At 40.8% G+C, this 14,104-nt stretch overlaps 1 protein-coding gene across 1 annotated transcript in view; it reads right to left on the reverse strand.

The window, feature by feature from the left end:
* Ush2a (usherin) overlaps positions 1–14,104 on the reverse strand; it is a 641,642-nt gene that overhangs the window by 153,659 nt on the left and 473,879 nt on the right. Inside the window, exon 49 of the mRNA XM_035445085.1 lies at positions 4,452–4,673. Within this exon, the coding sequence (XP_035300976.1) occupies positions 4,452–4,673 (222 nt within the window). The remainder of the gene's footprint in view (positions 1–4,451; positions 4,674–14,104) is intronic.

Genomic DNA, 14,104 nt, shown 5'->3' on the forward strand with positions numbered 1-14,104 from the left:
AAAGGGTTGATTTTGAAACTTAGTCTATGGGGGGACTTGAAGGGTGTAGAGATGGCAGGCAATTTGCATGCTTGCTTGTCTGTATGGGTACATATTGCATGCACATGCAAGTGTGTGTTTTCAATGCACTTTTACTGAAAATAAGAATCTATAACTTTGAGAGAATTCTCCAGAAAGGTTAAGAATTCATCCTAGGGGGTAGTCACCTTAACCCTGCTTTCCTTTCTGGCAACAGTGCTCTGTCATCTCTTTTCTCCTTCCTGTTTTTCTGACACCCACATTTAACTAGTCTTCGTAAATCAGAGTTATGGCAATCATATCCAGTCTTCCTGGAGCACTCACCAAACCCTGGACTGCCTAAAACCTGTCTCCCTCTGTTTCATGGCATAGGTAATACCCTGCCCATTAGCCAAATTGGCATCATGGGTACCAACTCCCCACTAGCTCAAGAGCTTCTCTCCAGACCTTACTCAGTGTTTAGGATTCTACCATATTGGTACAACTTAGCTTTTCTTCACCCACTTAATGAGGTCATCACTCTTTGTATTGCTTTGGAGCCTGTCCTGGAACTCACTCTGTAGACCAGGCTGGCCTCAAAGTCACAGAGATTCACCTACTTCTGCCTCCTGAGTGCTGGGATTAAAGGCATGCACCACCACCGCCTGGATTATCACTTAGTTTGGAAATGGTGCACACATTAGACTACTGGGGAGGACAGGGTGGGTATGGGGCTTGGAGAGGAGCATGGCCAAGGCCCGTGGCATGCATGGGTGAGAAAGGCATAACGAAATTCATCAGCTTTCACAATTAAGACTCAGTAGCAAACACGGAAATGCCTCAGAGCAAGAAGGAAAGTAGTTCACAGCCTAACACCTATTTCTCTTGGATGAGCCAGAAATAATACAGATTTGGGGGAGGAAATGAAATCCTAACCATTTTTTTTCACTCAAAGGGTGATTTCTTGAATATAGACTCAGTAATTCTTGTTTGTTGAATGAAAGGATTTGGCAGCAGACTAATTAAGAGGAAAAAAAAAAAAAACTACCTGCCTGATTAGTGACATACACTTTGCAATCCCAGCACTTAAATGGCTGAGGCAGAAGGATCAGGAGTTCAAGGTCATCCTAGGCTAAGCGATAAGATCCTTCTTTGAAGAAAACAAAACGAAAACCAAAGCCAAAACAAAACAACCTTTGCTTATGTGAGTTAAAGCAGTATTCTGTCCTAGAATCAAATCCACTTAAAATAACAATGAAATCATAATATGTAAAGATAGATTTCTGAGGTATAAATATCTTTTCCAAATCCTAAAACTAAATGAATCAGTGAAAAGAATGACCCTATCTCTCATTTTTGTAAGCCAGTTTAAGATCTACTGTTAACGACAGAAACTGAATTCTCCCACAAGCTTCTCTGTGTTGCAATAGCACATTCCATAAAGTCCCTGGGAAACAACACTGGACGGACACTCAGAGAGGACTGGGACTCCTTAGATGACTCGGTGGCTCACAGTGCTTGCATACCTGACCTTGATACCTGGGACCTCCATGGTGTAGGAAGAGAACTGGCTCCCACAAGCTGTCCTCTGACCTCCACAACTGACTGAGCCATGGCAAGCATCCCCATGCCCCTCCACCCTCAGATCAATAAACAAATAAATGTAATAAAACTTGAATGCATAGATTAATTTAAGAGTATTATAAAAATAGTTTTGCTCTCACAGACAACCTGCAGAGCTTCAGTCACTTCCATAAAATGCTCCTAAGGCTGGAGCCTTTAGGAGATGCAGAGGGTAAAAATTCAAAGACTGCTAAAAGGTGTGGTGAGGGAAAGATGTAAAGGAAAAAATATATGAACTAAACATGGGGAAGATGAAAAAATGGTGGCAGAAGAGATGTCTCCACTGGACAAGTGTTTGCCTAAGTACAAGTCCTGAGTTCAATCCCCAGAAGCCATGTAAAAAAGCCAAGCATTGTATTGTAGCACATGCTTGTAATCCCAGCATGAAGAAGGAAGGACAGGCAGATCCCGGGGCTTACCAGCCAGCAATCTAGCCTTTATAGAAAGTTCCAGGCCAGTGAGAGACACTGTTTCAGGAAAAAAAAAGGTGGACCACTTCTCAGAAATGACTTCCACAACTGTCTTCTGGCCTCAACCTACATGTATTTGTGCACAGCCACCCCTACACATGAGGGGACACACACACACACACACACACACACACACACACACACACACACACACCATGAAAATCTGTATTTAATTAAAATTATCCTGATATCAAATGGAGAATTGAAATGAATCTCAGATCATTCCCAAAGCAGTAATACTGAAATGAAATTCTGTATTGGGACTCAAATCAATGTGCCTACACTATGATAACACAAGGCTTGCTGGTTTGCAGGCGGGCTAGTGGCATCGAAGATACCTCGACTCAAGTGGGAAGAATTAAGAGTTTAGACCAGTGTTTCTTAACCTGTGGGTCTCAAACCCCCAGGGGCAGGGACCACATATCAGACACCCTGCATATTAGATATTTCCATTATGATTTATAGCAGTAGCAAAATTGCAGTTATGAAGTGGCAGGATTTTATGGTTGTGTGTGTCACCACAACACAAGGAACTGTGTTAAAAGGGTTGCAGGGTTAGGAGGATGGAGGGCCACTGGTTTAGACGGACGCCACGCACTGAAGAGTTAGTTCAGTCACCCCACAGACCTGAGTCTCAGAAAAGCACTACCAGAGTTAAAAATCTGAAATACTCTGCCATCCCAAGGAGATCCTCGGTACAGATTTCCCCAAATCTGATAACAATCCTATCTGTTTCTGTAGCATTATCGTAATGAGCGGAAGTGCTTAAGACCATGCTTCTAGACTTCAAGTGTGATTTTAAAAGGAAATTATGATCAACCATGTGAGATGGAAAAACTGAACTGCGATGAAAGTAAGATAAAGTGCCAGGGTCAGCTGGGTGGGCAATCAAGAGTGAATGCAAATCAAGGTGAAGGATGCCAGGAACTGTCGGATATACATACTTAAATAAATTGTGTTGGAGACTGGAGAGATGACTAAGCGAGTAAGAGAGCTTGCCACCCATGAAGCCCTGAGTTTGAATCTCTGGAACCCAGGTGAACGTTTGGGCGTGGCTGCACACACACACACCTGCAACCCCAGCACTGTGGATTGCTGGAGTTGGCTGCCAGCCTAGTTCCAAGGCCAGTGACAGATCCTGCATCAAGGTCATAAGGCAGAGAGTGATAGAACAGGACAGTGGATGTCCTCATCAGGCCTCTGTATAAGTACACATGGGTATATACACCATACACACACACACACACACACATACACACACACACACACACACACACACACACACACACACCCCACACCACACCACACCACATTAGATTATACAAGAGGGGTTTCCTGGACTTCTTTCAAAATTTATTTTATTATTCCAAGCAAATATTCATTTTAAATATCAAAGATTAAATATCAAATTTGTTCCTTACCTTCCCCAAGTTCAGACCACCCAAACTCTACCCTGGATCACTTATATAATCTCCAGGAGGACTCTAATGCTCACATTTCAATTTCCCCATTAATTTTATTACTGTCATTATTTTGTGGTACTGAGAATCAAAATCAGGGCCTCACAGACACTAGTAAGTGGTTTACCACTGAGTGATATAGCCTGGCACCTTTCCTATGCTATAAAATATGAATTCAAAAGTATCATCTATTTGTAGGGTAGCTATAAAGATTAATTTTGGCAGTAATGTACATAACAACAGACACTACCACTTGGTAATAAGGTCTCATCAGGTGGTGATGCTTACTATTGATATTAGTACTAGTTTCCTAGGAACCTGAGAATAAAAAGTAAAAGATTAACATCTCAATATCACTGTAATTATTTTTTCTAGTATTATGAATTAATAGGAAACATTCTTTCATCCAGAGATAATACATTTATGCGGGAGTTTGTTTTGATTTCATGTATCTTTTTGGTAACATTCATTAAAAAGTTTTTTTAAGATATATTTTTTCAAAATGATATGTGCATGTGTGTGACTATTTGCCTGTGGCTGCAGTACCCATGGAGGCCAGAAGAGGGCATCTGATCCCCCGATGCTAGAGTTACCTACCAGTGGCTGTGAGTCCCACCACACGGGTGTTGGGAACTGAACTGTAGGAGCATCGAGCGCTTTTAACCACTGAAGCATTTTTCCAGACCCCGCCCCCCAACAAAGAAATTAGATGCGTCTTTATGAAGTGGACTAGATACACTTAAAAACAAAAGGAGATTTTAACTGTTACATAGTGTGTTCCTAATTGTTTCATTAGATGCAACTAATGTGGGTTAAAATTATTTGTTTTATTTCTAGGGCAAATTCCTCCTACTCCCTGCCTCAGCTCTCTGCCTCCTATAGGACAGACAGGGGGCCTTACCTGGGAGGTGACTGTACACCACGCCCTCTTCTTCTCCACCACAGCACGTGAAATCCTGGCTCACCATCTCTCTTCCACAGCATTGCTGCCCGTAGCTATTGTGGAGCCTTCCAGCACAGCACACCTGGCTCCCAGAGGTGGCATATGGCATTCTGCCACAACAGGCATCACCGAGGCCCACGGAAGCTCGGTTGTGCTGCTCATCTGGACAGCATATCTCTCCTGTCAGTTTAGGATGGTTAACAGTTATGGCGTGACTTAAAATATGCTGTAACATAGCTAAGTTGCATGGCTTCTACAAGGCAAATGACCAACAGAATGCCTGGAGAGAACATTGCTCTACTGCGGTTGGTTGCAAAATTGCAACACATCCCTCAAACTTTTGCATGAAAGATGGGGTAATGGGTGTGTTTACTTACATCCATGTGTAACACAGATAAATGGAAGACCCAGAGACGGCTTTGGGGTTCAAGCTGAAGATCAGGGAAGCAAAGCAGCTGGCCACTAGCTCTCACCTCTTGCTCAGGCTGATCCAAGGGCTGATCCAATCATGAGCTCTTTACCAAGTCCCAAACTGCTGCCTCTCCTCAGCATGGCTAGAGAATGAATGCCTGCCCTGCTCCTGTCTTTTATACCGCTCTAGTGCTGGGATTAAAGGCGGGAACTATAATTCTCTTTTAGACTGATTCAATCTTGTATAGGTCTGGGTGGCCCTGGACTCAGAGATCTGTCTACCTCTTAATCCTGAGTCCTAGGATTGAAGGTGTGCACCAACACCTCCTAGCTTCTGGCTGCTGGGATTAAGGGTGTGTATCACCACTGCCTTATCTCTACAGCTTGAGGCTGACTTCCTTTTCTGAATCCTCAGCCAAGCTTTAATAAATGGTAAACTATATATTACTACATCCGTGTATGCTAGCTCAGGGGTAGGGCTGTCACCTTCCTCTTAGCCCTCTTCAGATCCTACCAGGCGTGTCTGACCAACGCGATTTTGTGCTGGGTCACGTTCATCGCTACCCTTAGTGCTGCAGTCCATAAACCACAGGTCGCATGTACCTGCCAGGACAGACTGATGTCTACTTTACTGCCATATTTATATACATATGATGTTAAATATTATATAAAATCCAAGACCCACAAAGGAGAAAAAAATTATGGTGTTATTTTCCTGAAATGGACTGGCTTCATAAAATTATCTCCAGTCCCACCCACTTGCCTTCAAACATGAGTTTGACATTTTTCTATGAACGAAAAAATTCCGTTGTGTATGTACCACACTTCCTGTTCTCACTCCTCTGCTGCTGACACTCAGGCTGGTTCTGTCACTCAGCTCCCGTGGGTAGCGCTCCAGTAAGAGTGCTGGGATGCTTCTGTGAAGTCCTCCAGGTAAATACCCGGAGGGAGGGCTACATCGGGGTCATGTGGAAGGGCTAGCTTTGGTTTTTGGAAGCACCTCCCAATGGACTCCCATATGACTCTTTTGTTTCTATTTTCACCATCAGTACACAATGCCTCCCCTTTGTCCAGCCCCCTTGTCCACATCCTTGCCAGCATTTGTTGCTATTTGTTTTCTGTGAGAAGTGACAGAATCTCAATGTCGTTTCAGTTTGCACTTCTCTGGAGGCTGGCTAGAGAGGTTGGAATTTCCCTTTTCATATTTATTGAAAACTTGAGAGCTGTCGTTCATTGTGAATTATCAACTCATTCCATCAACTCATTTATTATGTTCTTTGGTTTCTTGCCTTTTTGAGTTGTCTATTCCAGATAGGTAGTTCTCAACCTGTGAGCTGCAAGCTTCACGGGGTCACACATTGGATACCCCGCATATCAGACGTTTACATTACAATTCACAACAGTGGAAAAATCACAGTTATGAAGTAGCAATGGATGGGGGTCAGGACAACATGAGGAACGTGTTAAAAGGGGGCAGCATTAGGAAGGTTGAGAACCATGCAGAAGAGCTAGATATCACTCCCTTGTCAAGGCCATAGCTGGAGATGGACGAATTCTCCCCTTTTGCTGGATGATTTTACTCAGCCATTTCTTCTGTTGTGTAGAAACTTGCTCAATTCTTGAAATCTCACTTGTCATTTGTTGTCACATATTCCTAAGTGACGAGGTAACTGTTGGGATGTCCTTGCTGATGCCAATGTCTTAAAGTGTTTCCCCACTGAGAAAATTATTCCTTCGTAAGGATATATTTACTTAACCAAACAAAACGCTTAAAACAGGAAGATAATTAAGCGAGTGGAAGTAAAATATTATATTTAGCTAAGCACATTCATAATTTGCAGGGTTATGAGAGATAATAAATTTCCCTAGAGCTCATACATGCACAATGTCAGCCTGCAAGATTCTGAGAATAAAGTTAGCATTTAATAAATTTAAATAAAACAATACCTCAGTCCTTGGCTTGGTATCTCAAGACTGGAAAATTAAAAAATTCCAGATACCAAGTTTGTTGTTGCTGGTTTTATACAGTTGTTTTGTTTTTGTTTTTGTTTTGGTAGCTTTGTTTTGGTATGGAGGGGCCTTAAAGAGAGAATTTACAAAGCTGCTTATCTTGGGGGTATCTCAGAAATGGCTGACAATATTTGGGGTATCTAAACCATGTACTTCTGTTCCTCTTTATTTCCCATGATCCAAGTCTGGTTGGTTTTCTTCTTGCCCCCCCCCCCCCAATCTTACTTCCTTCTCCCTTGCCCATCTCTTCTTTTTATCACGCATCTCCAGCAGTTCCTTCCCGTCTCCTGCAGTGCCTCTAGTGTGCACATCTTCTTCTCTGGACCCTATTCCTTGACTATATCCCCAAGGCTATGAGTATGGTGGTCATGACAAGTAGTTGAGTGGTTGTAAGTTGGGAGGTTGAGGTTTTATATGTAAGTGACGAATCACCAAGCTTTAGTAAGGAAAGGCCCAAGTTCAGTGCGAACTGAGAGAGCACATGGTCTTGGGTGACCTTGTTCTCTGTTAATTAGTTCATCTTCTCCTGAGACCTACAGTGTAGAGCAAGATGAGCCCATAAGAAAGCCATGGGACAGTGCCTGCCTATGTTTGGAGACACAAAGAGCAAGAAAATAAGACAAGGATTCATTGCGGCTATCCTCCAGATCTTTCCTGTCCAAATTCAGTGCTCAAAAGACTATGTTTCTAGATGATAGCAACAAATTGCTAGAAATACAAACTTAACAAGACTGAATAATAAAATACAGAAAATCTGAAGAGACTCAGTAATTCATAACAAGATTATATAATTTACCAAGAAACTCCCCACAAGAAAACACTCTGGACAGATGGCTTCCTTGGTGAATGCTACTTATACTTAAAAAAAAAAAATAACACCATTGTCTTCTTCCAGAAAAATTGAAGAATGGGGAAATAACTCCTAACCTAACCATGAGTTATACAATACTCTGATACTAAAACCAGGCAAAGACACTTAGAATAAAAGAGACCTTTAGATGACAATCCCATAAGAATACTGATTTTGGAAAAAAAAACTAGAAAAGAAAAATATCATGTAACTAAATTTAAAGTCATATTAAAAGAACAATACTTCACGACCAAGTAGGATATATTCTGAGAATGGAAAATCAGTCAACAAGACAACATGGTGCAGTGGAAGAAATTTCATCACAGCACAAGGCCTACTGTGTGAGTTCAGTATCTGGATCACTCAGTGGAAGCAGAGAACATACTTCTACAACTGTCCTCTGGCTTCCACAAAAACACCATTGTCCACATATACAATAACAACACAGTTCAGAAAGATTAAAGGCATTTAAAATTATGTGTATGGTGTGTGGGGTATGTGCATGTTAACACATGTGCCTATGGATTCTCCTGCCACTGAGATGGGTGCTGGGAAGAGAACTCAGGTCCTCTATAAGAGTAATCTGCACTCTGAACTATTGAACCATCTCTACAGCCTCATCAACAAATTTTTTTTAGAAGGTTAGCAAATCAAAATAAATACAACATTGTCCTAACAAACAAATAAGGGGAAGGTGGGGGGCATGTTCTCAGCTGAAGTAGAAAAGGCACAAGAGAAAACTATGTATTTCATTATACACAACAAAGCAGGATGGCAAGGAAACTGCCTCAGCATGGGGGGGAATATGAAGAGACGCCATCTAACAGCCAACTCTAAACCAAAAGACTGGATGGTCTTCTAAGATCAGAAGGAGGCAGAGACCCTGGCCCTGGCCTTCCACTTCTCATTGTAGCATTGGGTGGTGGCCAGAGCAATTACACAGATCAAGAAAAAAAGACATCCAAAACCAAAGGGGAGAGGCAGAACCATGTGTGTTCTCGGACAACAGGGTTCTTAAAGGGACTAAGAAAAGTTAAACATCAGGACTGCTCAATGACTTCATCAATGTTTCAATATGTAAAATGAACACAAATAATCCATGAGGCTTCTACAACATAAGAACAAACAGTTTGAAAAACAGTAACATTTAACACAGCATCAACAGTATAAAATTCTTAATAATGCGTTTAACCAAGGACACCTGAACACTGAGAGCTTCAAGAAACTTCCTACTGTAAGAGCAGTGTAAGGTCACGGGTGGGAAACGACTGTTGTCTGTGCTAACCCGGGTGATCTACAGAGCCAAAATGATCTCAGTCAAAATCCTGAGGCTTCTTTCAGAAATGGGAAAGCCACTGTAAAATTCACATGGATGCCAAGGAATCTCAAATAGCTAAAATAATTTCAGCTAAGAAGAAAGTCAAAAGTCTTCTACTTTGTGATTTCAGACTCTAGTACAAAGCTGTTGTAGTAAAACAGTGCAGGGCTGATATAAAGAGCAATGCATGGCTGGAAAGAAACAGACAGTATAGCAACAAACTCACCCCTGGGGTCAAGCAATCTGAAACAAAGCTGTCAAGACCACCCAGTAGGGAAAAAAAAACTTTCTTATTTGCACAATTAGTGTTGAGAAAAAGCAACACACACACGAAAAAGAAGAAAGTAAAATTCGTACTTTATCATATGCCACAAAGATGAGCTCAATGTGTACTGAAGATCACAGAGTAAAACTAAAATTCAAAATTCTTAGTAGAACTCAATATGGACAACCTCCTGTCATGGGGCTGGGCAATGATTTTTAAATTTGTTTTGGCTATAACATGAAGCTCACAGAAATAAAAATAGATGAATTTGTATCTGTCAAAATCTCAAACTTTTTGGCATCACAGTAGACAATAGGGTCACAAGGAAGGCATTGGGAAAAATACTTGGAGATCATGAAATAATGTGGGATTACTTGAGTGATTTTTATTTTGATATACAACAAAATACCAGAAACCAAGGTCTATTTAGTGCATATTTCTGGGGTTCAAGAACATGGCACAAACCTGTTCTACAAACACAATGACAAGAATGTATGAGTGACAGGCATGGCGGGCTCATGGCCAGATGGGCTGGAGAACTGCAGAGGCCATGTACTCTAAACAACAATCTTTGTGAGCTCCAACTCTCAGGAATGGAATAAAGTTCCAGAAGAACTGTATTAGTGCCTTTGGCACAGCACCCTGAATAACCCCCATCTCTTTCCAACAGTTCCACCTCTAAGAGGTCCGAAATCTTAGCAAAACCACCACACGGAGGGCCAAGCTTCAAATGTGAGCACTTGGAGACAATAACACAGCAAGAATGAGTATGAAAAATATATGAAGAACACATACACCTCAGCAACATAATCTTGTGCATGAATAGACATTTTTCAAAGATACTGATAGCCTCTGAATCACACAGAAAGATATTCAATATTATGAATCACTAGGGAAATGTAATCAAAGCCACCACTTCACAGTTACTTACAATAGCTACTACTGAAGTGACAGACACACAGACATACATACAAAGTCAGAAAATAAATGTTAGCAAGGGTACTGATTCACTGTGTTTTTTTTTCCATACCCCAAAGGTGAAAGAATCCAAATGTCTAAGTATATAACAAAATGTGGTGTTTTCAGACTTACAAGAAGAGTGAAATTCTGACACAAGGCACAACGTGGGTCAGCCTTGAAAACATGCTAAGTGAGAGAAGTTAACAACAGAAAGACAATTATGGGTGCTCCAAGTATATGAGGACCTTAAAGCAGGTGACATCAGAGGCAAATAACGCAGGGTCTTTGCTATGATGTTACCAGCAGCTAATGAAGGTGGAATGAGCTTGTAAACAGTGTCACTACTGGATTATTATACATCTTTATATTTATCATCTATCATTTTTCTAATCTGTTTATCCCTCTGTTCCCTTACCTACCCATCTCTTACCTATCATCTATCTATCTATCTATCTATCTATCTATCTATCTATCTATCTATCTAATCTATCTATCTAGCTATCTATCATCTATCATCTATCTATCTATCTATCTATCTATCTATCTATCTATCTATCTAATCTATCTATCTAGCTATCTATCATCTATCATCTATCTATCTATCTATCTATCATCTATCTATCTTATCTACCTATCTATTATCTATCTATCTATCTATCACCTATCTGTCCATCTATCTATTAATTATCTATTTGTCATCTATCTACCCACCCTGGCTTCCTCAGGATAGAACAATTTTCTGTCTAGCCTGAGATGTAATTACCATTTTTCTTACATCTTATCAGCCAGAGAACTCAGAGTCCCTTAGAGGCCAACTTAAAGTGGTACATGGTTCTGAGACCTGACCAGTTAGCCATTACCTAGTGTAGTTGTGGGCTTAGAGAAAAATATGCTGTTTATGTCCATATTGGGGAAAGACAAACTTCTTTATGAAACCTTTCCTGGATTGGTATTAGTATTTGTGTTAATTATTTTAGTCATAGTTCCCTGAATTCATTTGCTGACTGTGGAAAAGTTTAAAAAGAGAGAGAGAGATGTATTACATCAATGAGAAATGAAGTTCCTTTTCCCCTCAAAAAAGGGGCTATTAGACCCGAGATACAAGGACCAGTCACCCCCTCATTAACCTCTAAAAATGAGTCTTTTGGGCCAGGTTGGAAGATGTTTTCTCTCTAAATGGTGCCAAGCAGCCCAACAGTTCATTGTTATTCTTATCAAAGAATGACCCACATTAACACTTCTCTGAGGTCATTAGCATATTTATAAAAAAAGTGGGGCGAACAAGTATTCCCCTCTCTGCTGCCCTTTGTGATGTGTGGCTGTGGAGCAAAGTCTTGAGAAGAAAAAAGGAGTAATATTATTAACCAATATTTCAACTCCTTTATAAATATCAAAACGCCTGTACGCATCCCCCAGCCTTAAGCATGGAGACTACTGATTGGATTTTAATTACAGTAAGATACAAGACAGTTTGAGGTCACTACATTTCTTTCTTGATGTAAATGGCCTTAAACTAGTTAACAAAGACCATGAGCTGAGGACCCGGGTCAGAAAAGCATCCCTTCATTTAGATATTTAGATATATACAGATTAGCAATTGAAGCAGAGCCCTGATTCTCCCTCGGGATGCCTTCTTTATGTTTTTTTCTTTTCTTTTTTCTTATCTTGACAAGATAGGACAATGTAACACTGTGGAAAACAACTGCTTCAAAGGATCTGAGTGCAGTATGGGCTCAGCAGTTCAGCAGACACTGAAATGCTTTCTACGACTCAGTATGTGCGGTGTGTATGTCATATATGTGAATGTATATGTGATACACATGCATGAATGCACATATAATTTTTATAGGTTACACACACACATACCTATGTGGTTTGGAGACTTTACACTCTTGCTTTTAAAATCAGTTATTAATGGCTGGCAAAAGAGGTTAATTAAATATGTATGAGAATCCAAGTTTGGATCCACAGCATCCACACAAAAACCATCCATCCATCCATCCATCCATCCATCCATCCAGCCAGCCATCCAGCCAGCCATCCATCCATCCATCCATCAATCCATCCCTCCCTCCATCCATCCATCCATCCATCCATCCATCCATCCATCCATCCATCCCTCCATCCCTCCCTCCCTCCCTCCCTCCATCCATCCATCCAACCATCCATCCATCCATCCATCCATCCATCCATCCATCCATCCACCTATCCATCCAGCCAGCCATCATCCATCCATCCATCCATCCATCCATCCATCTATCTATTCATCCATCCATCCATCCATCCCTCCCTCCATCCATCCATCTATCTATTCATCCATCCATCCATCCATCCCTCCCTCCATCCATCCATCCATCCATCCATCCATCCATCCATCCATCCTGTAGTCTGTGCCTGTCATTGTGGTGCTGAAATGCAGAGACAGGAGGGTCACTGGTCCTTGTTGGCCAACCAATTTAGTTAGTGCCAGGTTCAGTGAGAGAAACTGTCTTAAAGAAGGCAGAGGGTGGGGGAGTTGGCTCAGTACATAAAAGCATTTTCCAGTCAAACTTGACTACCTGGAGTTTGACCCCCCAAACCCACACAAAAAGTAAGGTGTGCTAGCTTACATGTCTATCCCAGTATTCCTAAGGATAGATGGGAAAAATAGGGAGTTGGCCAGAAGTTTATGGGCCACCTAGCCTGGGACATGCTGGGTAGTGACAGAAAGGACAGAAACCCTGCTCCAACATGGTGAGAGGCAAGAATTTGATACTCAAAAGTCATCCTCTGGCCTTTACATGCACATATTTTGAGGCATTTGTGTGTCTTCTCTCTATCCACCTGCCTCTAACATGCATGGATAAATTTAAAACCACTTTTAAGGTTGAGGAAGACAATGACTGCTACATTTAATTTGCAAAATACACACATGTGTGCATGCATACAAAACATGCAAATATATCACATGTAGACATACATACACATAGTCAATTATTCAAAGGATTGTATTATATCAATAAAAAGCCCATTGGTTTCCATTTATTTAATTTGTTGAAAAAAATAAAATTTTATTTTGAAGCAGAATAAAAGTGGATTGTGTCCTTAGTTCTAAGTCGCATACTGTTGGGCTTGAAGAAGCATAAGCAGGTGGATTTTTTGTGTTAAATTGCTAAATGGGAGCACACATTTATCATTACTTTTGAGGGGAAGAATTATTTTCTGACTTGGTTTGTTTCAAATGATAATATCAAAAATTTCAAAGTGACTTTGAAAAAATTCTTTTATGTATCCATATAAGCTATTTTTACTCTATTTAGTGGTATGTGGGACTCAGAAGATCCTCCCAGGGTCTACTGGCATGGAGAAAGCTAAGAGCAGACATCAGGAAATGCCCATCCCACTTCTCTAAGTTTTAAAGCAGTTATTCACAGGAAGAAAAGAGAAGACTTGTAGTTGAAAACCCCCAGCTGTGGACATTTGGAGAGAAGAGGACTCTTGACAGTGCTTTATTTGATCAGTTGCCAACAACTGTGAACCAGAATTTAATAAACAAGTCAACACTCTTCAACAAAATCCTTACACTTTCACCAACATATTTCCTTTTAGGAAAGATTGCTATGATCTATTCAATTATGAATATGTTCTTGCTGGTGAATCAGAGACAATAACATTTCTATAAAGATAGATTTTTTTTGTCCTCTGTGAGTTGTAGGGGGAGGAGAAGATGGTCAGAATGAAGGTTCACCTTCATGAATAAACTCCACATACTCAATCATGATGTTTGATCCCATATTTTGTAAAAGAAACTGGGTCAG

Source organism: Cricetulus griseus, chromosome 5 (assembly GCF_003668045.3).
Source record: "Cricetulus griseus strain 17A/GY chromosome 5, alternate assembly CriGri-PICRH-1.0, whole genome shotgun sequence".
Taxonomy (NCBI): Eukaryota; Metazoa; Chordata; class Mammalia; order Rodentia; family Cricetidae; genus Cricetulus; species Cricetulus griseus.